General features: G+C 34.8%; 6 protein-coding genes across 11 annotated transcripts in view; 3 read left to right on the top strand and 3 right to left on the bottom strand.

The window, feature by feature from the left end:
- The window catches only part of LOC116350572 (amyloid beta A4 precursor protein-binding family B member 1-interacting protein), a 42164-nt gene extending 33040 nt beyond the window's left edge, over positions 1-9124 (bottom strand). The window contains exons 1-2 of one of the 4 annotated variants that reach the window (XM_031782398.1): positions 9093-9124; positions 7975-8031 (exon numbers count right to left, since the gene is read on the bottom strand). The gene's annotated coding sequence lies outside the window, so the exon portion shown is untranslated. Of the gene's footprint in view, positions 1-7079; positions 7163-7974; positions 8203-9092 lie in introns of those variants that run through there. The other 3 variants (XM_031782397.1, XM_031782400.1, XM_031782399.1) reach the window with 3 other exon arrangements.
- An 888-nt stretch (positions 9125-10012) lies between these two features.
- On the top strand, positions 10013-11354 carry LOC116350740 (cyclin-C). The gene is made up of 4 exons (XM_031782653.1): positions 10013-10478; positions 10541-10737; positions 10796-10882; positions 10949-11354. The coding sequence occupies exons 1-4, from the start codon at positions 10146-10148 to the stop codon at positions 11181-11183; spliced, it is 852 nt and encodes a 283-aa protein (XP_031638513.1). The 5' UTR covers positions 10013-10145; the 3' UTR covers positions 11184-11354.
- Positions 11355-11883: 529 nt separating this feature from the next.
- Positions 11884-13019, bottom strand: LOC116350954 (60S ribosomal protein L32). The gene is made up of 3 exons (XM_031782976.1): positions 12912-13019; positions 12542-12642; positions 11884-12379 (listed from the first exon to the last, which is right to left on the bottom strand). The coding sequence occupies exons 2-3, from the start codon at positions 12632-12634 to the stop codon at positions 12068-12070; spliced, it is 405 nt and encodes a 134-aa protein (XP_031638836.1). The 5' UTR covers positions 12635-12642; positions 12912-13019; the 3' UTR covers positions 11884-12067.
- Positions 13020-13109: 90 nt separating this feature from the next.
- On the top strand, positions 13110-15425 carry LOC116350955 (small G protein signaling modulator 3 homolog). The gene is made up of 3 exons (XM_031782977.1): positions 13110-13307; positions 13454-13618; positions 13696-15425. The coding sequence occupies exons 1-3, from the start codon at positions 13239-13241 to the stop codon at positions 15238-15240; spliced, it is 1779 nt and encodes a 592-aa protein (XP_031638837.1). The 5' UTR covers positions 13110-13238; the 3' UTR covers positions 15241-15425.
- LOC116350951 (small G protein signaling modulator 3 homolog) lies at positions 13113-24914 on the top strand. Its single transcript, XM_031782970.1, has 7 exons — positions 13113-13200; positions 21803-21909; positions 22056-22220; positions 22298-22878; positions 22942-23157; positions 23233-23422; positions 23492-24914. Exons 2-7 carry the CDS (start codon positions 21841-21843, stop codon positions 24647-24649), a joined length of 2379 nt encoding a protein of 792 aa, XP_031638830.1. The 5' UTR covers positions 13113-13200; positions 21803-21840; the 3' UTR covers positions 24650-24914.
- On the bottom strand, positions 24834-26276 carry LOC116350952. 3 transcript variants are annotated; one of them, XM_031782972.1, is made up of 6 exons: positions 26133-26276; positions 25922-26048; positions 25759-25851; positions 25412-25684; positions 25252-25335; positions 24834-25190 (listed from the first exon to the last, which is right to left on the bottom strand). In XM_031782972.1, the coding sequence occupies exons 1-6, from the start codon at positions 26155-26157 to the stop codon at positions 25163-25165; spliced, it is 630 nt and encodes a 209-aa protein (XP_031638832.1). In that variant the 5' UTR covers positions 26158-26276; the 3' UTR covers positions 24834-25162. The 3 variants fall into 3 exon arrangements, with proteins under 3 accessions (XP_031638832.1, XP_031638833.1, XP_031638831.1); XM_031782973.1 differs by having other exon boundaries at positions 25922-26039; positions 26133-26272; XM_031782971.1 differs by having other exon boundaries at positions 25922-26275.
- Positions 26277-26325: the final 49 nt, after the last annotated feature.

The following is a 26325-nucleotide window of genomic DNA, read 5'->3' as shown; positions in this document are numbered from 1 at the left end:
TGCCATTGTTATTGTTCAAAGTTTGAATAAATAAAAGGACTTATTTGCAGTATTGAACATCGTCTAGTGGATATAAGTTTGCATGTTGAATTAAAGCACACAAAAATATGGAGTGTGAGTTATGTGTACACAGTGCAAACATATGAATACTTGGAATCAAATTGAGGCCACAATTGTACTGGAGTGTGTGTGTGTGTGTACAGGGTGAATATTGCAATGTACAAGAAAAAAAATAAGAAAACGCGGGCGGGAGGCGAACGAAGAAGAAGAAAAAGAAATCCAGTGAAATTCAATGATAAACGAAGTCGTGAAAATGGCGAATACGGACGTCGAAAAGGAAGTATTATTTGCGCTCATCGTGCATTACATTTATTTATTAACGACGATGCCGACAAAGCCTAGACGATGATGGCAAGACAAGAGCAGAGAGTGCATGACAGAAAAGGATGAGATCTCCCGAGACAAAACATGGTTTCGCATGAGTCATCGTCATCCAACCAACACACAAACAGCCGCACAATGTACATATAGCTTGCATCCAGAGTTTGATATGAAAAATAGGAATCCCCTGAAAGGGGAGAGATCCATCCATTCGTCGTATACAAAAACCATTCGACATTTAATTTCGTTTCGATATAGATTTTCCATTAGAATGAGAGCGTTTCGGTTTCTTTGATGATATGCACTCTCTCTCTCTCTCTGTTTACAGTATTTCAGTACTTTCTTTGGCTGCTCTTATATTCATTTAATATTTTTCTCCCTTATTCTTTTTTCATTCGCTTGTTCGACGATTGTGCTTTCGTTTTTGTGCCGCAGGCAAAACGTAAAATTGTAAGAATAATATGGCAAATTGAATGTGACAGTAGAAGTACGGAAACGTCGTTTGATAACAAAAAAATTATACAGAGAATGAGAGAGTGAGCGCAGAAAAAAAGAAATTATTGCGATTGTGTCGGTGATATGGCTTTTATCTGTTGAATAGTGATGGGTAAAATATCGGGTTTTGTTCAGCGTGTGTAGGTGAATTGATTTGCCAAATTGCGTAGGCAAAATCTCACTTCAGTAAATACAATGTGCAACCGAACGTTAAAATGCAAGAAAAAAACAGAGAGAACAAGATCGCAGACAGCAATCAAAATCAAACTTGTATCGGTGAATGAGTTTTAGCAGTGGAAAATTATACGGAAATTTCACAGTTGTGCCATTTTAAAGCGTAAACTGAATCTTAAATCGAAGCGAACTCTATAGTCATTTGATCATCGTCGAGCGAATATAATTATGCATGCGAGATATATATCGTGCAAATGGAATGAATGGCTGTTGTCCAGTACACATAGCACCGCGCACTAATTTTTGTCGTCTTTGTTTGTTTCGTTGTTTTTTTTTTGTGCTCTCGCAAATGCATTTGATATGGAATTTCCAGGCAAAGCCATATGTGAATGAACGATAATCAAATCATCGCTAAGATTTGCTCGTTCCGCTACAAAAATCACATGAAATATTATTTTTCAATTTTAGTGAACGATTCGTGAGCTATATACTCGGAACTATAGCGAATTCAGGGCATTATTTAAGAAAATCATATCATTTGTTTGGCTTCGCGCGCTGCCAACTAACTTCTTTTTTTCACATTTAGTATGTGCATTTTTTTTTATTTAAACTTTTGTTATTGTCTCATTCTTTATCTATTTCAAGTCACATTCTTCGCTTGTTCCTTTCTCTCGCTGTGCTCGGTTTTATTTAACGTCTTATAATCTCGTGCGCTGTTTGCAATACGTATATGTTTACGTATGTATATTTATCTTTGTGTTGATTTTTCGATGAACTTCTTCTGTTTACTCCTTTGCTTCATACATGATTTCATTTGAAAATGTTGGTTTCGTATGCTCTTAAGATTTTGTATTCGTTCTCTTCTTTGGACGGTTATTGTCCTCTCGTCTCTTTTTCTCTCTCGCTCGTGCTCTCAATCTCTTTGGTGCAGTCGGTTTTCACAACATGCATATCATGTATTGAATTCGATACGAATGCGTAGTTGTAGTTTGTTCATATATCAACGGGTCGCGACTCAGTGTATCTGAGAGTGTGTTTTAGTTGTATATTTGATTTAGTAGTTTACATGTTACACCGTTGCTTCGAACAATACTCGCGCTTGCTTTTGTGGGCTCATATTGTATGCATGCCTGCGAGAAGAAAACCATTTGAATTGTGCAAATGTATTGAATTTCGGTATTTTGCTCAACACAATTGGCTTTTATATGCTAACTGCTTTTTGCGGAGAACAAAGCCAAACCGATTTTATGCTTGCATGTTGGTCACAGAGCATCGATGCTGTGATACTCTTGAACAATTCTCTTTCTCTTGCTCCCTCTCTCACTCTTGCTCTTTCTCTGTCTCTCGTGTTTCACAACTTTAAAATGATTGATATTGCTTGCGGTGGCGGCCGTTTGAATCAACTACACGACTCTTAAAGTTATCGAGTTTGTGAACATTGGTGTGTTCAATGGATATGGGCCATAGTTTCATAGCTTCTGAGCTCTCTTCTGAGAACATGACCCATTTATAATCTAAGCGTCTGCATTTGAATAAATTGCTTTGTAGCTTTCATTCGAAATGCTTGTTTTCGCGACCGAAGTACAAAGGTTAAACAATAGATATTCAGCCGACAAAAAACACTTTGGCTCGACACAGTACTTGGTAACAAAACAATTCAATTGAATTGGTCCCAATTCCATGGTGAATCCGTGATGAAGTATAAAGTCTTTTTGGGTGATTTATCGGATTTGCATCTATTTCAATTTCAATTTTAAAACTTTCTTTCTCATGGAACTCATTGTATTTTCGTACAACCAAATGTTACAGTCGCATGGAATTTATTTGTTTTTGTGCACATTGGTTCTTGTTTGATTGTGTACATGTACGGTATGTACGTATTGCGTAGTTGTTTTATTATTTGCGGAGGTAGTTGACCCGTACGTAGTGAATTTGCAGCCCACTTGATGATTAATTCAATACAATCATTTGATTGAAATTAAACAGGTTCAGTTTTTCGACATCTTCGACATATCGTAACAATCAATTCGCACCAATTTTGTAACAGCGCATATAACATAAGAACGGAAGTAAATGCCATTTATATTGCGAGAGAATATTTCATGTAGCATGTACTTCCAATTGCCGTAACGTGTTTTGAATAAACAATTCAGAAACTGCATCAATATACCAATCACTACATTTGAATATGCGTAGACGTCACAGGTTCGGTCTTTTCTTAACATTTCAATTTCAATGGTTTGATTGTTGAATTTTAAGTACTTTTTTATTCAGATTGTCGACAAATGTTTTTCATCCATTCATTACACACCAAAATTTAACAAAAAAAGAAAACTGAATGTAAAATTTTACAAAATATTAAATAAACATTGATTTTTCAATTTACGAAAGACGAATCATTCATATCGAACGCACACACTGCTTTTCTTCTCTTTCTTCATCAAATCAATGATTGAATGCGGTTAAAATGTCATTTTTGAATTGCTGTGTGGTCTCTATATTCCCAATACCTCACCGATATTAAATCGATGTCTGCTATGGTTTGTGCTTATTGTTAAAAAAAACGATGATAATAATCCAACAGAGAGAGAGATTGATGCGTGGGCGACGATGTATTCTCGCTCTCGGTATATGTTTCTTCATTTTTGGCGAGCATCTGACTTTTTATCGGTATTTTATTATAACGTTATTTGTTCGATTCTTGCATTATGGATGTTTGTGCACACCTTCATTATTTCGCTCAAATGTGGAAACATGAGATATATAAATCGATCGCAAACAAACGATAAACATTTGTTGTTGTTTTCGAATAAATTTTTAATAATTCAATTGATTAAATTATATTTATTCATTGAGTTATAAGACGATCAAAATGTTTGTGATATTCTTTTCAAATATGGTTTTGATGAAACATGATAACTGTTGTGTGATACACTTCAGTCGCAAGCCAAGTAGCAATTTCATCTATTTAACATAAATTCCATTCGATAATAAAATCAAATGAGATTTAGTTTCAAAATGGTGACAATAAAAATCTTGTTTTATGACTTCATGACGAAAGTTCTATCATATTTAATTTTTCAACGGAAAATGCGCGCAAAATTGCTCATCTATTTGACAAATACGGAAAAACCATTTTTTATCATGAAAAGATTTCAAGTTCGATTTTTATGATTAGCCACATTTTTTATCTCTTCACGCGCTCTTTTTTTATCAGTGGCTCAAATAATCAATGTTCCCTTCAATGTTATCTATTTGATTAAAGTAGCATTTCTTCGACGACATCAGTGAACTTTATTGTTCTTTTTTTATCGCATTCAACCACACACAATCTATTTTACAGAGGCTATTCAACAAAAAAGTTGGGATTTCTTTTTTTCTCTTATTTTTCAATATCACAATGAAAAAACCTTACTTACACAGCTAAAGCGAAAGTACAGACAGAAAAAATACCAATTTCAACATGTCCATCATCACTCGAGCACTAAATGTTTAATGGATTGTAAATATTTAAGTGGAAAAATACCGCCGCACAAAATCGCCTATGAATATGAGATGGTGCGAATATGTGTTATGTGTCTGTTGTTTATTACTTTATCTGTTGTCTGTGAGCAGCGCTTGCGAATCGCCAATTCGAAAAATTATACGTAAATAATTACAATTATTCATTACATTTTCGATTAACACTTTTCATTCTTTTGCGTCTGCTGCACACGCTGCTGGGCTTCGTTTTTTTTTTGCTGTTGTTTCAAGTTCATTATACTTGGGTTTTTGATTTTTTGATTTTATTCTCGATTTTTTTTCTGTTTCGCTATTTCAGATAGCATGAAATCAATCACTCAATGTAGCATTAACACAATTTTCAATTTGGATTTATGGTGATTGTTATTGCATGTCCAGCAAAGAAACGAATTTTTCATGCATGCATTGCACGTTATTGCATGTTTTGGTCTCATATTTTTCACCATCAAATCATAATTCCATTGTAAAATTTCTTCTCATTTGCAATTCCTTGCAATTAGTTTATTTCTATAAATTACAACTTTATTTTCAATTTTAACATTGAAATCAAATTCATTTCACTTATCACACTGAATGATTGCGTTTGCTCCAATCTTTGAATTTAATCAACTGGAAATATTGACGCAAATTTGTGATAAATGAGCACACAAAAAACGGTGGTGTTGCTTCCAAAGTTCATTGCGAACAGATGGGCGATAAGTACGAACTTGGTATGAATCACAATTCATTACTGAAACTGTCGTAAATTTAAAATCTGTTAATGAAATGACTCGAGCTTGAGCAAATAGACGTAAATCAGGTTTATTTAATTTTCAATTCGACTGAATAGTCATTTCGTGGAAATTTCGATAAGAAAACTCGCAACTTCTCTCTAGGTCATAGAGTTTCAATAATATGGCAAGTGTGAATGTATTCCTTACGCCTCCAAAAATAGTACGCTACAGTATTTTATGGTCGGGTTGGGTGAATTGTACGGAAAGCTGTGCATACTTTCTGATTTCGAATTGAATGGAATTTGGAATATCCACGCAAATAGTTGCGCAAATCCAATAAAAAACAGAAGATTGTGAATGCAATAAAAAAACAGTGCAAAAACTTATCTCTTTTATCTAGTTTCTTATCAGTCTTTTTTCCCTAAACGAACGAGCAATGCACATTTGTGTGGTCGTGCTCAAACGAACACCATATTTGTATATATGCGCGTTGATACATACATAGTTCAATTAAAATCGCATCAATCTACGGAATAGGAATTGCTTTTGTCGGAGATCAAATATAAGGCAGTTTCAATTTGAAACTCAGAAAAAAACTCATCGCTTTAAAAGCATGCCAGCGAATTGCTCAAAGAGATCCAATACACTGAGGATGCATACATTAAAAATAAAGACAAACGCGTTAGACGTGATAAAATGGCGCAGCAAATTTATATGCAATCATAAATATTTCGCAACATATAACACAACCCCAAGCAAATAGTAAACGAATTTCAATGCACGTTGCCTCAAATGTGATTTACAATCGAGAAGACAAGCGTTTTGATTTTCTTATCGTGACTTATTCTTTTTGTCAGAATTAACCGAATGCCGCTACATCCATGGTGGAATGGATGGCGCGCGCGAAAAAAAGAGAGTTCAACTACTTGCATGCAACACTTGTATGCCCAAAGTGTTGACGTTAGACATTTTTTATGTCTCACCAAGTGATAAATATGGTTTCGTATGGCAGAATATTGCGTGCCGATAAAAAAAAACGGCAACGCACGACGTGTAAAGTATTACACATGTTACAGTTGCCATCGTACAATTTGATATCAGGTTTTATGTACATTGTTGATTTTATTTTATTTTGTGTTTTTTTATCATCGTTGTTTAAAATGTATTCGCGAATTGGTTTGCATCTTTGGCACTCGCATCTCATAAATAAAACAGTGTTGTTGTTGAAGAAGAGATCGCGAAAGAGCAAAAAATTAAATCGTAACATTTACAACTAATTCATTCATTTTTGATTCGGTTTCGATGGCAAATACATTGAGTGCCAGCCTCCATCCGTTCATTCGGACATGTTTGTAACGTTTTAATCAAGTGAAAATTGATTCATAGCCATTCGATGCTTGTTGTTGTTGGCAATGGTGGTGCTTTTTTGTTCGTTTCAATGACAGGCGAAAGAAACGTGCGCTGCAATTGTGCAGTGACCAGCCGCTGCTACAATTTGTAGCGCAATATGGAATGCAATAAATTAATTAAATCAAATTGAAATGTTGCATGGAAGACTTGATCAGTCTTATTTGTCGCTCGGAATGTGTTTGAATTCCACGAAACACATCGGAGAAAATGTCTGTTTTGCCAGTTTAAGCAAGTGTCAAGATATCATCTATTCAAAAGATGTTATCGATTCAATTTTTTTTCTACACATTTTCTTCTTCTTTTTCATTCGTCTTCGTTGATTATTTATGATCATTACTCGTGGTTGTGATTTCTTATTATTATTTCAATTGACAAACAAATTACGTTTCTTTCATCAACCGAATGTGATGATGATAATAGACGGTTCGGTTCGACGGTTGTCTTGGCTGCATCGAAGTGGTTTTTTCTCAAAACGGTTTTTCTGATTTTCTATGTTAATTTACCGCATCTGGAGCAACAAACGATGAATGAACTCTTTCAAATGCATACGGAAATGTGCACTTCCTGAGATGGCATCGCAACAAATTATACGAAAAAGAATTTCTCTTTTTTTTCTCCCTTTTTCCATGTCATAAACGATAGAATTCTACCGAAAATGTTCAACGCGAGAAAAAAAAAAAAAACAGTAACAAATAAGTTTGTTGAAAAGCTATATAAATGGAATGAAAAACGAAAAGCAATAAAAATTTTAATATTATAAATGGGTTTTTGGTGTGCTATGTGTGTGTCATTTTTTTCATGCCCAAATTCTTTTCAAATGGGACGTTAAGTGCTTCAACTATTGCATTTCGATATTCACAATTCGTGAATTGAGATTTGTGCTATTTACTAAAACATCGTGATTGTGGCCAACATCGTTGTACTGTGAGAAAAGCCAATATTTGTACATTCAAAAGCATAATATTGACTCAGTCAGAGAGCGTCTTTATCGTTTGTTATCTATCATTTCTATTGAAAATATGGTTTTGAATTTATTCACTGCCAAACGATTTACGGATTTCAGACATTATTTTCATGATATTTCATATACATTTAACACATTATTTACTTTGAGTAATCCATTCAATAATATAAAATGAAGTACGTTTTGCTGGTGAAGATTTTTGCCATGGCATTTTCGATGCAATGAATAGGGTGGTCTTTGTGTAATAAATACACTCACTTAAATGCTATGAAATGTAAATAATGAAATATGACAAGAATGTTTGGGTTCTCTCACCTGATCCACTAAAATGTCTACGTATTTAGGTGTGTGTGTGTAGGTATGTAATTAATCCTGGACGAGATAAAGTTCGTGATGAATGGAAAAAATGCGTTATTAACACGAATTATGAGTTTGAGAGCCAACAAATACACAGTCAAAATTGGACGACTTTATGAATATTCTATTTGATAACAATATATTCTAATGACGCTTTGATGAACGAATCCACTTAATGTGCCGGCACTGCTACAAATAAAAATACCATAAAAAAAATATTGGACGCAAATGTTTTTGTGGTCTATGTGTAAATCACTTATATTGCATTTGGACGGGTTTTTTTTGTCTTCTATTTTATATGCATATTGAATGATAACAAGTTTTTATTTCAAATTGTCTATTGTGCTTCATTTTTCATGCGACGGAAAAAGAAAGAAATAAAAAATGTTTATGAGATAATGTTAATTTAATGGGCTCAATTAGTTCGAGAAAAATACTGTGTATTTACGATACTCCTATCTGTCGCAAAATTATCACACATACTTCATGCACTAGTCAAAATGAGCTCCAATCGTAATGTCATGTAATGATAACAACAAACACATTTGTATTAATCGGTGTATTTTTTTTTGCCTGTGGTTGCGGATATTTATTGCATGCAAGCCACAAAAGTAATGTATCGAACTGTTCAGAGAGCAAAAAAAATGATTCTATGGTTTTGCATATATTAATCACTTTTCAAACAGCAGATAATGTCCAATTGCATATGTAAAGCTGTGTCGCACAAGATGAACAAAAAACACTGCTACATGCTCTAGTTTGAAAAATAAATAAGGCTTTACATAATCAAACATACAAAGCTAGGTGTAAATTAAACTTTTTTTCGAAAAGCACATAAGTGTTTAAAAAAAAACACACACTCTTTTTTTTAAAAAAGCAAATGTATCAACAATTATCGAGATTGAACTAGACAAATATAACGAAAATATGATAAAATGTATAGGTTGAAGCGTGTCTCAAGCTAACCGAATGAAAAAAAAACTAGCAAAATTGAAAGAATACAGCTGCATAAAGATTAAAACACTTTGTCTATTTCTCAGAATGTTCGATTTATTAAAAATTATTTAAATGTTTACGTTTTCAGTGGTTCAGTGGAAATTCGGAGGCGTCCGCGCGCGCGACGACATATACGTGTCTATTGCATTCAAGCGATATTTACCGACTGATGTATATGAACGGCATGCTTGGTGCACAACCAACTGCTTTGATTCAGATATATTCGAATTGACGACTTACTGTTACTGTTAGATGCTGCTGTTTTTAGCGGTTCTCGCTCTCTCTCTCTCGGAATGGAGCACACACAGTGGACTGGACGGTGTTATATGTGCATTGGAACTCTCGCGTATTGGAGAGACGTAACTAGATACGTTTATCGCATACATTGCAATTTTGCGGTTCATTAGAGTGGTTCGCGTTCGCCAGTCAGTGCCATTACGATTATGGTTTGCCGATTGTTGTTACACAATCGACGGGGTATCGAAATTACAGTTCAATTATATTGACCATCGCCGATAAGCAGGAATTCTCGCCGAATGAACTGTAGTTGGTTATTATGTCAATTTTCTTTATTTAATCATTACATATTATTTACTTTGTTTATTTTTGCGTAAAGGAACAAATAAACAAAGTTTTTTGGCTTTTCGTTACTTAATTTTCATTTCTTTTCTTTGAAATTTCAATCGTTCAATTGGTGAAGGCAAAGTAAAATTGGAATTTCATAAAAATAAATCCAAATTTCCAAAGAAAATTGAATTATATATTAATTTTTGCTGCGATATATAGAAATATCAAATTATGTTCATCAAAAATAAAAAAAAATATATTACCAGAGATTCATTATCGAATAAATATTGCGTTCGTTATTTTCATATTCATGGAGAAGTTATATTCACCATCCAACACTCGAATGCAGTGAAACGTTCAGTTACTGTGACATCGAACATTGGCATGAAGTTGGTTGTTAATATCAACAACTTACAGTTTATGTTGTATCAAGAAAAGTCATTGTACAAGCCAAATGCAACAAAAGACTTGTGCTTCAGTTTTGATTCCACAAAAAAATCAAATTTTATTTTAGAAAAATTATAAAAAGTTTTAAATTTTAGAATTCCAAATAAATTGAATGCAATATGGCTGGTAATTTTTGGCAATCGAGTCATTATCAACAGTGGTTGCTAACAAAAGACGATTTGGTACGAGATCGTCGATATGATTTGCAATTTCTCACACCAGAAGAGTATCAGAAGCTCAATATTTTCTTTGCAAATTTGATCCAAGTGATTGGTGAGCAGCTTAAACTTCGTCAACAGGTTATTGCAACCGCAACCGTTTACTTCAAGCGATTTTATGTACGAAACTCATTTCGAAGCATTGATCCGCTGTTGATGTGTCCAACTTGCATATTTTTAGCATCAAAAGTTGAGGAATTCGGTGTTATTTCCAATTCACGTCTCATATCTACGGTAACATTGTCATTGTTTACAATTTAACATATTTATTCTAATATTATGGCTCCCATTTTCAGTGTCAAAATGTCATCAAAAATAAATTTAGTTATGCATATCAACAAGAATTTCCGTACCGAACCAACCATATTTTAGAATGTGAATTTTATCTGCTCGAGAATCTGGACTGCTGTTTAATTGTATATCAACCGTATAGACCGCTATTACCTATTATTCAGGACATTGGACACGAAGACCAATTGCTACCATTAACATGGCAAGTCGAATACAATCAGTTTGTGCGGAATGAAAATTAATGATCTTTTTTCTTTTAGGCGTGTCATCAATGACTCTCTTCGAACTGATGTTAGTTTATTGTATCCACCATACATGATTGCCATCGGTTGTCTTCAAATAGCATGGTTTGTATTAGCGTTATTTTGTCGCTTTTAATTTGCTCAAATTTTGTTTACTTTTTCGTTCACCAGTGTAATTTTGCAAAAGGACGTGAAAGCATGGTTTGCCGAAATCAATGTCAATATGGAAAAGATTCAAGAGATTTCAAAGACAATTTTAGGACTATATGAATTATGGCGTACGTATGACGAAAAGAAAGAAATTCAAGATTTGCTCGTTAAAATGCCCAAACCACGACCACCGCCACAGCAACAACAACAACAAACGCAATCAAATCAACAGACTCAAAATCAAACCCAACAATAAGATGGGTGAATTCTCTTCGCCATCACAGTTCAAATTCATTTTAGATCTTTTTTAATTAAGAAAATTAAACGATTTTGGATTGTTGTATTCAGAAGAAATTATATTACCTAGATAGCAGACTCATTTATCACAATAAATATGAACACATTATGCCAATCATCATTGAATATATGATTACTGTTTTAATTCAATATCACCGTGAATTTTTATCAAAAACATTGTCATAACATTCATTCGTATTTCAACGTGGGGGGGTTGTTGATACCAATGTGGACAGCGATTATAGTGAGGACGCATCAAAAATAACTTACACCATCAGTATAGTTGATATAATTCCAAATATGCACAGTATTGATGAAAGACAGTACAGTGAGCCGGTGAATGCGAGAAAGAGAGAGAAAATGTGACATTTCGAAGTTTCAGTGAAATTTTTAGTTGTGCTTCCTTGACTTATAAAACAAATCAAAAACGTTTTATTTTCCGTAGTTCAGTGTATCTTTTAACAAATTATAAACATGTCGTTGCATTGAACGATGGATTAAAATGAATATCTTTCAATCTTTGCACCGTGAGGTTCATTTTTCCTTTATCTAAAAAATACTCATCTCCGCAGCATACATCTGCTGCAAACTGCTGAAAATCCCATGAAAAAATGTGAAAAAAAACACAATTAGGTAAAAAGAAATGAAACCAACACAGGTATTTTCCGTTGTTTTAACTGGTTATTTATATTTTAACTTTATTTCAATCTTATTTCCATGCACTGTCACTTATTGACATACACGTGAAAATTCGACGAAGATTAAATCAAAAATATCTGGTTGTAATCGATATTTCGGTTGATTGGTATATAAAAAAAACTAAAACGGAATTGTTTATCCATTTTATTCGTTTTCTTGTGAACGAAGACGTCCGTTGGGGTTTGTCAAGCGGATTGACAATTGCTTGGCGCGTTCAACGATGTCTTTTCGCTTCTTTGATGAAACATTGTGGGCGATTTCAGCGCTGTAAACGCGGTTTTGCATCATCAAAACTTCCAATTCGCGAACATTGTGCACTAAGAATTTTTTGAATCCGTTTGGCAACATGTGGCGTGTGCTCTTGTTTGAACCGTAACCAATGTTTGGCATCAAGTATTGACCCTTGAAGCGACGACGAACACGATTGTCGATACCCTTTGGTTTACGCCATTTTGGCTAATGAAACAAAAAGGAAATGGAAAAAAAATTAATGGATTAATTCATGTTTTTGCCTGAAACACTTCAATCAAATGCATGACAACAACATGTACTAACAGGCAATTGCTAGGTTAGGTTTGCCTTGTGTTCAACACTGTGGCGATTGAAGTGAATACTTACCGAAAGTTTAGCATATCGATCAGATTGATGGCGAATGAACTTCTTCGTTCTCTTCTTAACGATTTTTGGTCTGTACGCTGGGCGGATAGTCATCTTGATACCTAATATTCAATGAATACACAAAACAATTCAATTAGTCAACACCATCATATGTATCAAAATGTGATATGGACACAAATATACACCATAGCAGGTATATAGCAATGTCCAATCAAAATAAATCGCATAAAAACATATTTATTTTTTATGAATCGAAAAAATGTTGCACTATAACAATGGACAATTGTTAAAACTACACAATTTTTGAAAAATTTCCAAGAATTTACACCGGATGATTGAAATAAATAAAGATTTTCTTGCACAAGCCTACCGTTTTCGTTTGATGCACGCACAAAAAGAAAGACTTGACGTTTAGGTATTGCCAACGAACCGAAAAAAAATCTGGTTGACAGATGGCGAACGGCACAAGTAACAACTGAACAACAACAAAATTTACGTAATACGTATTTCACATGACTGGTATGTCATGAATTGACATTAAAAATACTGTTTGTTGGAGAATTGTAGATATATATACACTATATAACAGTAGTAGTGTTAATTGAGTAAATCCGACAAGAAATCACAAAATGTTACGTCCAGTGTGCCACTTTTAAGAGATTTATTCAGCCAATTTGACCAACATTTGCATGCCAATATGGAGAGAGCGAAAACATTTTTTGGGAACAGAGATCATGACGGTTACGTAGGGAAAGAAGAACATTTAGTAAGTTTGCATAATAAAGTAAATTTTCAACAAGAGTTTTGCTAACAGCTGATAAGCTGCGCCCACGTATTTACAATATTGATTTTGTTGCAAACAGTATTGAATGAACAGGTGTTAAAATTAATAATTCAATATTGTCTATTTAGAAAGTGATTGATGCAGCTGGTGCGGAGGATGATGGCGATTTCACGGATATGGTTGAAGGTTTAACAATGAATGATGCCATTCATCCATCGCCAGGGGGTGCATTTTCTGCACTTACGCCTTCAATGTGGCCTCAAGATATTTTAGCTAGATTAACACAACCAGAGGTTTGAATTTTTTCTCATATTTAAATTACAATTTAATATCAGTTATTAATCAACACTTTTTCATTCAATCATTTCAGTCTGAAGATCCAAACAATCAGCCTGACTATCGATTCGATGAATTTGGCTTTAGAGTTGAGGAAGAAGATGGACCAGAACCTAGCTCAAATAAGCTGTTAAGCACACCGTTCTCCGAAGACGAACAACAGCGCCAGCAATGGATTGCACATTTAGAATTTTCGCATAATAAAGAAGCAAGTGAACTATTATGGGATAATGTGGCTGTTTCATTGCCACGAACTAAAAAACTTCGAAATTTAGTTCGAGCCGGTATCCCGAATTCATTAAGGGATCAAATTTGGATGAGATTATCGGGAGCATTGCAGAAGAAAATGAATTCCGAAACTACCTATCATGATATAGTGAAAGCGTCCAGTAACGATCAACTTATGACATCGAAACAGATTGAAAAAGACCTACTGAGGATAATGCCGACAAATCAAGGCGGATTGGTCGGTAATCCAGAAGCAACAGCCAATCTACCAAAACAACAATTGTCTCGGCGACAAGTGAAAAAGTCAAAGTCAATGCTACAAACATTACTTTTTGGAGGCGATAGTTCGAACGACGATGACGTTCGAAACAAAAACATTCGTCAGACTGAAATTTTAGTCGATTTACGTGAATCAATTTTAAAAGTATGCCGTCATTTTCTAACAATCGAACCGAAATTAAGTGCGCATATAAATCAAGTGGCCGATTATTCAACCGATAGTCATGCAAAAGATCATGAGAACTTCATAAATGTGTCACGAAATCGAAAGCGAAGAGCGAAGGCTTTGCACGATTTCGAACGGAACGATGATGATGAATTGGGATTTCGTCGAAATGACATCATTACCATAGTTAGTCAAAAGGATGAACACTGCTGGATAGGCGAATTGAATGGTCTAAGAGGCTGGTTCCCAGCAAAATTCGTAGAGTTGCTCGATGAACGCAGCAAACTGTATACGTCAGCTGGTGATGATGCGATAAGCGAAACGGTCACTAATCTGGTGCGTGGAACATTGGCACCGGCTATTAAATCCGTATTGGAACATGGCATGAAGCGTCCCTCATTTTTGGGTGGTCCATGTCATCCTTGGCTTTTTATAGAAGAAGCAGCCACAAGGGAAGTGGAAAAAGACTTTGATTCAGTCTATAGTCGTCTAGTTTTGTGCAAAACGTATCGATTAGATGAAGACGGAAAGGTTTTGACGCCCGAAGAGCTCCTATATCGCTGTGTACAGTCGATAAACCAAAGCCATGATGTTGCTCATGCCCAAATGGATGTTAAACTACGTTCGTTAGTTTGTCTTGGTTTAAATGAACAAGTGTTACATTTGTGGTTTGAAGTGTTGTGCTCAAATATGGAAATCGTCCAAAAATGGTATTATCCATGGAGTTTTGTTAATTCACCGGGTTGGGTGCAAATCAAATGCGAACTCCGTTTATTGGCTCAATTTGCGTTCAATTTAAATCCAGACTGGGAATTGCCACCGAAAAAAGGAATTGAAAGTCAACCGTTGAAAGACGGTGTGCGTGATATGTTAGTCAAGCATCATTTATTCTCATGGGATCTATGAAAGAAACATTTTCTTATGAACTTTATTCGATACAATTTTTAATTCTTTCTAATCTCTCCTATCTTTTATCATACAATGTCGAATGCAGCTATTTATCAAAGTATTATAAGGTAATAATTTATTACTAATAGCAGCACGCATTTTTTCGTTCATATATTTCAGTCATCAATTGTATATTTAAGTTCATTTACACACACATATATATGCAAATTGTAACAATTGTGCTTAAAACATCTGTTTATTATATTTTTGACAAGTACAAATAAAATATTTGACCTTTATTGTGGACATTTCTGCATATTTATTATGTTATAAATTTTTTTCTTTCTTTTTTTTTTTTGTATTTTATTAATTAACATTTATTCCTGAGCGTACACACAAAAAATAAACCTGACAAATCATTTTAGGATTCCTATTAAAATATTTATTTGTAAGGTTTCCTTATAATATGGCAACATTTTATTAGGAAACCTTTAAATAATAAAACATGTTTTGTTTCAACACAGTGAAGTTGGCTTTGACGTTTAAGCGCGCCAATTTATTAGGATTCCTGTTAAAATATTGCGATTTTATAAGGAAACCTAACAAATTCATTTTTTAATAGGAATCCTAAAATAATTTGTGGGGTTTATCTCTTGTGTGTATTTAACAAAAAAATGTATAAGAAAAACATGTGTGCAACTAATTAAGATAGTATTACAAGGCTGATCGAAAATGACCTGACTTTTTGAATGAAAGGTGACACTTTTTATAAACCGATATTATTTTTGAGAAGTACTACCCTTCAAACCTCTACATCACTTTGAACCAAATCCGTCCACGGCTAAAAGTTACAGAGCTTGAAAGAGACCACCCTCAAAATACACCTTAATTCCATATTTCATCGTTTTATTCGGATGGGAAGCAATTATATTAACCTATTCTTCCACTCAGAAGACAGGTAGAGGTCTCACCAAGCCACACCAGAACTATCAAAGTGATTCGTTATTAAAGCAGTGTGTCCATAATATATAGAAATATCACTAAATAGTGTCGATATCTATACTATATCGGTCCACTATACATGAAAGATATTGCCTTACGGCACCGTATCGCACGATCGAAGTCAGTGTAGACGGAAAAAATCACAAATTGCCGTGCGGCAGTAGAAAGCACTGTGTGTATGCGTCAACATGTTTGCCGTCCGCACTCACTTCGATCGTGAGCTACGGTGTCTTGCGGAATATCTTCCATATATAGTGCACCAATATAGTATAGATATCGACACTATTTAGTGCTATTTCTATATGTTATGGACACACTGTATTAAAGTCATCTAAAATTGCTATCGTCTGAACGACTTTTAGTGACACCTTTTTGTGGAATTTTCGGAACTTATTTTTTGTTGCTCAAGACAGTATTTCTTTCATTCAAAAAATTTAAAAATGGGATGAATTAATCTTTTGGCGTCGTTCCGACTTATTTCAGATGATAAAACAATATTTTGAAAAATACACTCACATAAAAGGCGAGCTCAAAGAAAAAACGCGATTATATGGCTTTTTGTGGACATATCGGTTTTTGATGACCGTGTAGACTATACCTTATCGCAAAATGCATTGAATAGGTTCTGTGGGATACTGTTAGTTAATAATCAATGAAAATATTTATTTTATTAGTGCAACGAATCCTTTAAACATCGCCTTAAATCTACCTCTCGAAACCATTTTGAGCAAATGCGGCAGCCTCCGTTCGAGTGAAATTTTCTTGCCCAGATGTTGGACTGATATAATGAAATAACTGTTCAACATGATGCTCGAGGTCTATTTTAAATAAATCACTAAGATATTGCACATTCTTAAAGCGATATCTTAGATTTTTTCAGACATTTCTTCAAAAACTGCCATTTTCGAGGTATTCGTTTCCTCAGCTTCTATGACCACATCTGAAATCAATAGAGAATTTCCTTGTGGCTCTAGTAGATAGAAGAGAGTCCGAACAACAGCACCAAGCTCAGTTTTGATTTTGTTGACGGGCTTATCATACAAAAATTGATGTTTATTTCTAGGGGGAGACACCAAGAATAATTTCCGAATCCACTATATAAATTACTAATCCTGCTATTCCACTAATCCAAAAGCACAAATGTGAAATCGAAACTATTTTTCCTATTCCATGCACTTTTTCGGTCAAAAATGTTAATTCTGCTATTCCGCACTATTCCACTAATCCATCAATAAACGTCAAAAGAAATGTCAAAGGGATTTGAAGTGAAACAATTTTTGCTATTCCATGCACTGTTTCGCTATTCCACGCGAATCCATGCACATGAGTTGCTATTTAATTGCAATTTCTCGAATTTTCACACTAAAAGTCTAATCCTATTCCACGTGTCTGCCCCCTAGGTTTATTTCACAAATCGAATTTCTTTTTTTTTGGTTTTTCGAAAAAAGACAGAGGTTGGTCACTTTCAAGCTCTGTAACTTTTAGGTCCGTGGACGGATTTGGTTCAAATTTGTGATGTAGAGGTTTGAAGGGTTGTACTTTTTAAAAATAATATCAGTTTGTAAAAAGTGGCACCTTTCATTCAAAAAGTCAGGTCATTTTCGATCAGCCTTGTAAATTATCTTAAGGCTCTACTTCCTAGGACACGATTTGCGTTGAGGAACATTTTTTTAAGTAATACTTAAAGGTAAAAAAATTGCTAATTCAAAATCAAACTAATATTCCGAAGTGAAGTAGGTGAGTATCGATAAAAAAACAATGAACACTTCAAATAACAAGCAATTCATCCCAAGCACTCAATTTGCACTGTTCATAACAAAAAGATGAGAAAGGGGAATAAAAAATAAGACGCAAGGCACGAAGCGTATATGCAGATACACTACTTTCTTCGTGTCTCGCTCCGTATTCCATTTCGTGTTTTCGTTTTGAGTGCATGGGATGAATGTGGTTACAGATCATTTGCCATTGTGCTGAAAATAAATAAAACACAGGTATTAAAATTCTAATTAGTTAACCGTAGACCTACGTTAAAAAATTTCGACTAATCTTAAGTTGGTGGGTCGTTTTCGACCCTCATATATTTTGTATGGAAATACATGAAAAATAATGAAATTTACCGATCGATTTTTTTCTCTTTTTTAATCGAGGCCACTTCAGATAAATATTTCAAAATAACTTCTGGATCCTACGTTCAGAACAACGCTGGACAACTGTGCGTGTTCCACTCGAATCATTCACACATCGACCTGAGAGATTTGAAACAGAGTCATTGCTACTGCCTGATAAGTTACGATTTTCATTCGTCCCTGAAAAAAGAATTCACTGTCAATCTGAATAAACTAAAAAATGATTTTTTCAAATTAATCAAATTACATCATAAATTTCGAGTATTTCAAAATTTGTCGGAGTACTGTTTGAATTCGTTCAGCTTGACTGCCAGTTGCATTTACGCTTTTACTCTAGTTACTATAAGTGAAAATGACCCCAAAAACTCAGACATTATATTGAAATATTTTCAGCCAGATGAATCAGCTCAGCCAGATATCGTCAGAAGCTGAAATTGAGTGAAAACAATAGAAGTGATTGTTCTGATTATAATTACACATACATTGCTAAAATCACTTATTGTTTTCACTCCATTTCAGCTCCTGACGATATCTGGCTGAGCTGGTTCAACTGGCTGAAAATATCCCATGAAATATCTCAATAAAATTTCTGGCATAGATGATGACGGAATTTTTTTTAGGGGGTTGTGATGGTAAAATTCCGTAGGGGGTCCCTGGAAAACTTCAATTTTTGAAAATTCATTTGATTCTCGTGGTTATGTAAGTCATTTTTTTTCTTTTTTTATGTTTTGTAATTGTGTACGGCTTAAAATTATTGTTTGGATTAGCTTTTGTCGCATATAATAATATCACCTTTGGAAAATATTGCAAACAGTATATTAAGTGAAGATTAATTATTCTTTGGCGGCAGCAGCTTCTTCGATAGCAGTGGCAGCTGCAAGAGCTGCTTTAGTAGCAGCGGCAGTCTCACTAACTTTCAGGCGTCGATAGTACTGCCGTAGCACTTCTTTTTTGTATTCAATCGGATAAATTGCATCGTCGATAAGACGATTTAGATCCGACGGCCCAAGCCGTTGATTCCGCTCGTAGCGACACGGCTCATGATAGTGCATTCCTTCCTCTACTTCGAAAGTAAACCAAGTGAACTTATTTTTCATCCAATTGATTGCATTCATTTCGCCATTTTAGTTTTGCATCGCAAGGCACTTTGGGTTTCTCGACAGCCTTGACATAATAGCTCCAAATTTGAATATAAATAAATTCAGTTTTGTTACGTCAAAGTGCAGTTCACAATCCAGGTACGATGACGCGAAATTCATGGCGTAAACGATTACTATGTTTACCACTTTTACACTTAAAATACCGCTCCACACTGAGTTCTGCCACACGGAATGATCCATGTGACGGCATATTTTCACACGCAACTTCGTTCTGAGTGTACCGAGTACTTGCTACATGTGGCTGCTTATGGACTGCGCCACAAGTCCGATATACACACAAACAACAAATTCTATCAACATGTAGCAAGTACTCGGTACACTCAGAAGTTCTGAGTCAGAACGAAGTTGCTTGTGAAAGTATGCCGTCACATGGATCATTCCGTGTGGCGGAACTCATGTATCCATCAACTTCCAAACCAGTTGCATTAGTTTTCTTCTCGATCAATCTAGCTTTGATGGATGCACTACTCGATTTTGAAAAGGCGTCCTCCCTAACTGCAACAGCATAATCACGTGCAGTAGCCATTTGCAAACGCTCATTTTGATTAATCGTAATAAAATCAAGGAATTTTTTCACATAAACCGAAGAATCTCTGCGTCATTCACAGCAACAATGACATTACGTTTCAACAATGGATCCTCGAATATTTTAAAATTTGGTTCTAATTTGATGAGATACAAAATGGCCGTATTCAAGATACCGGGAACTTTTATTTCGCGATAGCCACCTGCTCTCATTCGCGAAAATGTGAATTTTTTCGTTGTGCGAATATAGGCTGCATCGATTTTAGCTTTTATTTCTTCGTCGTCATCCGATGAAAAATCAACATTGAGTAGTGGACGGGCAATTTTGTATGGACGCTCAACGCGTAACAATTGGTCAGGCTCACTGAATAAATCAGGTGAATATTGTGGCAGAATGGAAGTGATTGTTCTGATTATAATTACTTATACATTGCTACAATCACTTATTGTTTTCACTCCATTTCAGCTCCTGACGATATCTGGCTGAGCTGATTCATCTGGCTGAAAATATCTCATGGGGCGAATCACGCTAGTGAATACTAGAAATACTAGTAAATCTAGTGCGAAGAATGACGTCACAAACGAAGCCAACCTTTGGCCTTTGGGCCATATAATTTATATGAAAAACTACTGAGAGCCAACTTCACGCACTCAAATGTTCTAGTTTTCTAGTGAAATCTTATCAGAAACTGGATGCACTAGAATTTCGTGATTGACCCCATGAAATATCTCAATATAATGTCTGGCATAGATGATGACGGAATTTTTTTTAGGGGGTTGTGATGGCAAAATGCCGTAAGGGGTCCCTGGAAAACTCCATGGGGGTCCCTGACGATGTCAACAATTTGTAGGAAATGAGGATAAAATCGTTTTTTTTTGCTCTTCACTTTTTTGACAAATAACCCTAGCAAATCGGAAGAATTTTCCAACTTCAAATTGACTTGCAAATCCTAAAAATGAAGAGAAAATCGTTTTTTTTTGCTTTTCAATTTTTTGGCGAAAACCCCTAGCAAATCGAAAGAATTTTCTCGGCCAAAAAAAGTTAAGAGCAAAAAAAAGGTCCTCATTTCCAAAAATGTTGAGGGTTCCCAAAAATATTTCAGAGGGGGGTAATCCGAACCCTAGGAATCCTCGTCATCACCTATGATGTCTGTAAAAAATTAATTAAATATAAAATAAAAGAATTAAATTGTACACATTTGAAAATAAGATGCAGGTTTTAATGGTGGTAATGTTCCCTGCCAACACTTACTACTATGTCTAAATAAAGACAGCCAGTCCATGGCGGTGTATTATTATTATTATAATTTAAAACATCAACTTACCGCATTAGATTACAAGTTAGAAACAACAACTTACCGCATAGAAGAAAACAGCTCTTTCCGAAATCAAACTGTAAATTTTCTCCTTATAGTCATTTTATGACGCTTTATCTTTTGTTAAACATTTTCTTTTTCGTATTTTTCTTGCAAGCTTGTCCCTCAATCTTTCTACCTGATGAAATTTGATGATCACTCATGATGAATTGAATGGTTGAGAAAAATCATGACTCAAATTATTTCTAATTTTCAAAAATGAAACATAGAAAAATGTGCATTACAAAGAATGAAACTTTATAAAACAACTCACAAGATCGATTCACAAGGAAAAAATTCCATTGAAACATAAAAAGAATATCCCGAATGTAGGCAAAATTGAATCATAAAATTTTAACACGCAAGAGTGAAACAAAATAGATATCCATGTTCAGTGTGCCACTTTTAAGAGATTTATTCAGCCAATTTGACCAACATTTGCATGCCAATATGGAGAGAGCGAAAACATTTTTTGGGAACAGAGATCATGACGGTTACGTAGGGAAAGAAGAACATTTAGTAAGTTTGCATAATAAAGTAAATTTTCAACAAAAGATTTGCTAACAGCTGATAAGCTGCGCCCACGTATTTACAATATTGATTTTGTTGCAAACAGTACTGAATGAACAGGTGTGAAAATTAATAATTCAATATTGTCTGTTTAGAAAGTGATTGATGCAGCTGGTGCGGAGGATGATGGCGATTTCACGGATATGGTTGAAGGTTTAACAATGAATGATGCCATTCATCCATCGCCAGGGGGTGCATTTTCTGCACTTACGCCTTCAATGTGGCCTCAAGATATTTTAGCTAGATTAACACAACCAGAGGTTTGGATTTTTTCTCATATTTAAATTACAATTTAATATCAGTTATTAATCAACACTTTTTCATTCAATCATTTCAGTCTGAAGATCCGAACAATCAGCCCGACTATCGATTCGATGAATTTGGCTTTAGAGTTGAGGAAGAAGATGGACCAGAACCTAGCTCAAATAAGCTGTTAAGCACACCGTTCTCCGAAGACGAACAACAGCGCCAGCAATGGATTGCGCATTTAGAATTTTCACATAATAAAGAAGCAAGTGAACTATTATGGGATAATGTGGCTGTTTCATTGCCACGAACTGAAAAACTTCGAAATTTAGTTCGAGCCGGTATCCCGCATTCATTAAGGGCTCAAATTTGGATGAGATTATCGGGAGCATTGCAGAAGAAAATGAATTCCGAAACTACCTATCATGATATAGTGAAAGCGTCCAGTAACGATCAACTTATGACATCGAAACAGATTGAAAAAGACCTACTGAGGATAATGCCGACAAATGCATGCTTTAGTTCGCCAAACAGCACTGGTGTACCGAGATTGAGGCGAATTTTGCGAGGAATCGCTTGGCTCTTCCCAGATATTGGCTATTGTCAAGGCACTGGCGTTATTGCAGCATCATTACTTCTACTCATGGAAGAAGAAGACTCGTTTTGGCTCATGTAAAATTACCCGTTTTTTATTTGAAAATTCAAAAATTACTTAAATTTGCTTCTTTCTCTTAGGGCAACGATCGTTGAAGATTTATTGCCAGCTTCGTATTATTCCTCAACGTTATTGGGAGTGCAAGCCGACCAACGAGTTATGCAAACACTAATCGCAAACTATTTAACAGCCGTTGATGAAGCGTTAAAGTGTCACGACATTGAATTGTCTTTGATCACATTACACTGGTTTCTAACGATTTTTGCGAACGTTGTTCACTTTAGAATTTTATTGAGGTTAGTTTGACAAACTATTTTGCATTAAATATCTTGAAAGTATTCGGTAATCATCACAATATGATTAAATTTTAGGATATGGGATTGGTTCTTCTATGAAGGGTCGATTGTTTTATTTCAACTGACCCTCGGTATGCTCAAAATGAAGGAACCATTTTTGAAAGACTTGGAGAATTCGGCACAAATTTTCAATTCATTGTCAGACATTCCCGGTGGAATTGATGATGTTGAGTCTCTGTTTGAAATTTCAATGGAAGTGGGCGGGGTATGTATCGGAAATATTCGCTTATCATTTGAATAGTAATGAATTTATCTATTTTTTTGTTTTCTTCAGTCACTCAGTAAAACAGTAATTGAGACACATCGACGTCGTCATTTGGCCTACTTGATGGCTGATCAAGGCGGATTGGTCGGTAATCCAGAAGCAACAGCCAATCTACCAAAACAACAATTGTCTCGGCGACAAGTGAAAAAGTCAAAGTCAATGCTACAAACATTACTTTTTGGAGGCGATAGTTCGAACGACGATGATGTTCGAAACAAAAACATTCGTCAGACTGAAATTTTAGTCGATTTACGTGAATCAATTTTAAAAGTATGCCGTCATTTTCTAACAATCGAACCGAAATTAAGTGCGCATATAAATCAAGTGGCCGATTATTCAACCGATAGTCATGCAAAAGATCATGAGAACTTCATAAATGTGTCACGAAATCGAAAGCGAAGAGCGAAGGCTTTGCACGATTTTGAGCGGAACGATGATGATGAATTGGGATTTCGTCGAAATGACATCATTACCATAGTTAGTCAAAAGGATGAACACTGCTGGATAGGCGAATTGAATGGTCTAAGAGGCTGGTTCCCAGCAAAATTCGTAGAGTTGCTCGATGAACGCAGCAAACTGTATACGTCAGCTGGTGATGATGCGATAAGCGAAACGGTCACTGATCTGGTGCGTGGAACATTGGCACCGGCTATTAAATCCGTATTAGAACATGGCATGAAGCGTCCCTCATTTTTGGGTGGTCCATGTCATCCTTGGCTCTTTATAGAAGAAGCAGCCACAAGGGAAGTGGAAAAAGACTTCGATTCAGTCTATAGTCGTCTAGTTTTGTGCAAAACGTATCGATTAGATGAAGACGGAAAGGTTTTGACGCCCGAAGAGCTTCTATATCGCTGTGTACAGTCGATAAACCAAAGCCATGATGTTGCTCATGCCCAAATGGATGTTAAACTACGTTCGTTAGTTTGTCTTGGTTTAAATGAACAAGTGTTACATTTGTGGTTTGAGGTGTTGTGCTCAAATATGGAAATCGTCCAAAAATGGTATTATCCATGGAGTTTTGTGAATTCACCGGGTTGGGTGCAAATCAAATGCGAACTCCGTTTATTGGCTCAATTTGCGTTCAATTTAAATCCAGACTGGGAATCGTTGAAAGACGGTGTGCGTGATATGTTAGTCAAGCATCATTTATTCTCATGGGATCTATGAAAGAAACATTTTCTTATGAACTTTATTCGATACAATTTTTAATTCATTCTAATCTCTCTTATCTTTTATCATACATCTATTAATTTTATCAAAGTATTATTAAGTAATAATTTATTACTAATAGCAGCATGCATTTAAGTTCATTTACACACACATATATACACAGGTACAAAAATTGTAACAATTGTGCTTAAAACATTTGTTTATTATATTTTTGACTAGTACAAATAAAATATTTGACCTTCATTGTGAACATTTCTCCATATTTATTATGTTATAATTTTTTTTCTTTGTATTTTATCAATTAACATTTATTCCTGAGCGTATTTAACAAAAAAATCTATAAGAAAAATATTAAATAACTCTTAGGTGAACATACAATCTTTTTTTAAGGAACATTTTTTTAAGTAATACTAAAAGGTAAAAAAAAATTGCTTATTCAAAATTAAAGTAATATTTCGAAGTGAAGTAAGTGAGTATCGATGAAAAACAATTCAAAAAACGACAAATTCATCAGACGCATTTACGATTTGCCAATCCGCTGAAAAGAAATAAAAAACATGTGTTAACGCTCTTATTATTTAAATAAAAGAATCACTTACACAAGTTTGCTTAGGTCTTCGAGCATGTAACATATTTTTTCTTCCATATTCTGTAATATGTCCTTATCTTCCACCTTACATTCGCTGATAAAACAAAAAAACAAATTATACAAAAAATAGTCTCATGAAATAAATACGAGTATCGAAGATTTTTACTTACAGTAGAAAATAGGTAACGCATGAAGTCACGCGCGTGACCTGTTCACATAAATATTTCAAAAGAATTTCTGGGTCCGTACATTTTCCGGGGAATTTGTCCATTTTGGGAGATAAAATATCACTTGTAGATGATGCTGTATGTGAACTTCTAGAATTTGACGATCCACTCGAACCATTCTCACTCGCAGAGAGATTTAAAACCGAGTCATTATTTCTTGATGACGTTCCGGGTTGAATTGGTCCGAATTCGTCACGACGCTCAACAACCATTGCACTGAAAAAAGCAATCCAATACATTCCAATAATTAAAAAATTGAAAAATAATTTTCTTCAAATCAATCAAATTACTTAATTTTTCCAATTACGTCGAAATTTCGTACGGCCAGTATTTTAATTCGTTCATCTTGATCGCTTGTTCGATTTGCGCGTTCATTCCAGTAACTTTAAGTGAAAAAGAACACAAAAAATTAATGAAATATCGAATAATTTATATTTTAAAACATCAACTTACCGTAATATACCAGTTAATGAAAAGCAAACACGTCCAACATTAAACTGCAAATCTCGCATTGTCGCACCGATGTTCTCCTTATAATCATTTACATTTTGTGAGGCTATTGTATTAGATTCTGAAAAATCTTTCGTTAAACATTTTCTTTGTCGTAATTTTCTTGCAAGCTTGTCCCGCAATTTTTCTTTATATGATTTATCAGAATCAATACCTGACGAACTTTGATGATCACTCATGATGAATATGATGAATTGAGATTATTAATCTTTTTTATTTGCTTTTCGTTTTGTTGATAAGTGGCAATGACGATATCTTTTTATGTTGACTGTCTTACTAATGAATAAATTCAATATGGATGTTGTATTTTCGAAATTACGATAAATTCTATGAAAGCGACCTCTACA

Source organism: Contarinia nasturtii, unplaced genomic scaffold, assembly GCF_009176525.2.
Source record: "Contarinia nasturtii isolate CC-2019 unplaced genomic scaffold, AAFC_CNas_1.1 Cnas_scaffold_4311, whole genome shotgun sequence".
Classification (NCBI taxonomy): domain Eukaryota; kingdom Metazoa; phylum Arthropoda; class Insecta; order Diptera; family Cecidomyiidae; genus Contarinia; species Contarinia nasturtii.
This window is presented reverse-complemented; position numbering and strand designations above follow the sequence as displayed.

Coding starts and splice junctions, on each gene's coding strand:
- LOC116350954 (XM_031782976.1), bottom strand. CDS start 12,634: ATGACTATCCGCCCAGCGTACAGACCAAAAATCGTTAAGAAGAGAACG. Junction 12,380..12,541: donor ATCGATATGCTAAACTTTCG/GTAAGTATTCAC, acceptor TTGTTTCATTAG/CCAAAATGGCGTAAACCAAA.
- LOC116350740 (XM_031782653.1), top strand. CDS start 10,146: ATGGCTGGTAATTTTTGGCAATCGAGTCATTATCAACAGTGGTTGCTA. Junction 10,479..10,540: donor ATTCACGTCTCATATCTACG/GTAACATTGTCA, acceptor TCCCATTTTCAG/TGTCAAAATGTCATCAAAAA. Junction 10,738..10,795: donor CAATTGCTACCATTAACATG/GCAAGTCGAATA, acceptor TTTTTCTTTTAG/GCGTGTCATCAATGACTCTC.
- LOC116350951 (XM_031782970.1), top strand. CDS start 21,841: ATGGAGAGAGCGAAAACATTTTTTGGGAACAGAGATCATGACGGTTAC. Junction 22,221..22,297: donor CTAGATTAACACAACCAGAG/GTTTGGATTTTT, acceptor CAATCATTTCAG/TCTGAAGATCCGAACAATCA. Junction 22,879..22,941: donor GAAGACTCGTTTTGGCTCAT/GTAAAATTACCC, acceptor TCTTTCTCTTAG/GGCAACGATCGTTGAAGATT.
- LOC116350952 (XM_031782971.1), bottom strand. CDS start 26,157: ATGAGTGATCATCAAAGTTCGTCAGGTATTGATTCTGATAAATCATAT. Junction 25,685..25,758: donor GACGTAATTGGAAAAATTAA/GTAATTTGATTG, acceptor TGCTTTTTTCAG/TGCAATGGTTGTTGAGCGTC. Junction 25,336..25,411: donor TGCGTTACCTATTTTCTACT/GTAAGTAAAAAT, acceptor TTGTTTTATCAG/CGAATGTAAGGTGGAAGATA.
- LOC116350955 (XM_031782977.1), top strand. CDS start 13,239: ATGGAGAGAGCGAAAACATTTTTTGGGAACAGAGATCATGACGGTTAC. Junction 13,308..13,453: donor TAGGGAAAGAAGAACATTTA/GTAAGTTTGCAT, acceptor TTGTCTATTTAG/AAAGTGATTGATGCAGCTGG. Junction 13,619..13,695: donor CTAGATTAACACAACCAGAG/GTTTGAATTTTT, acceptor CAATCATTTCAG/TCTGAAGATCCAAACAATCA.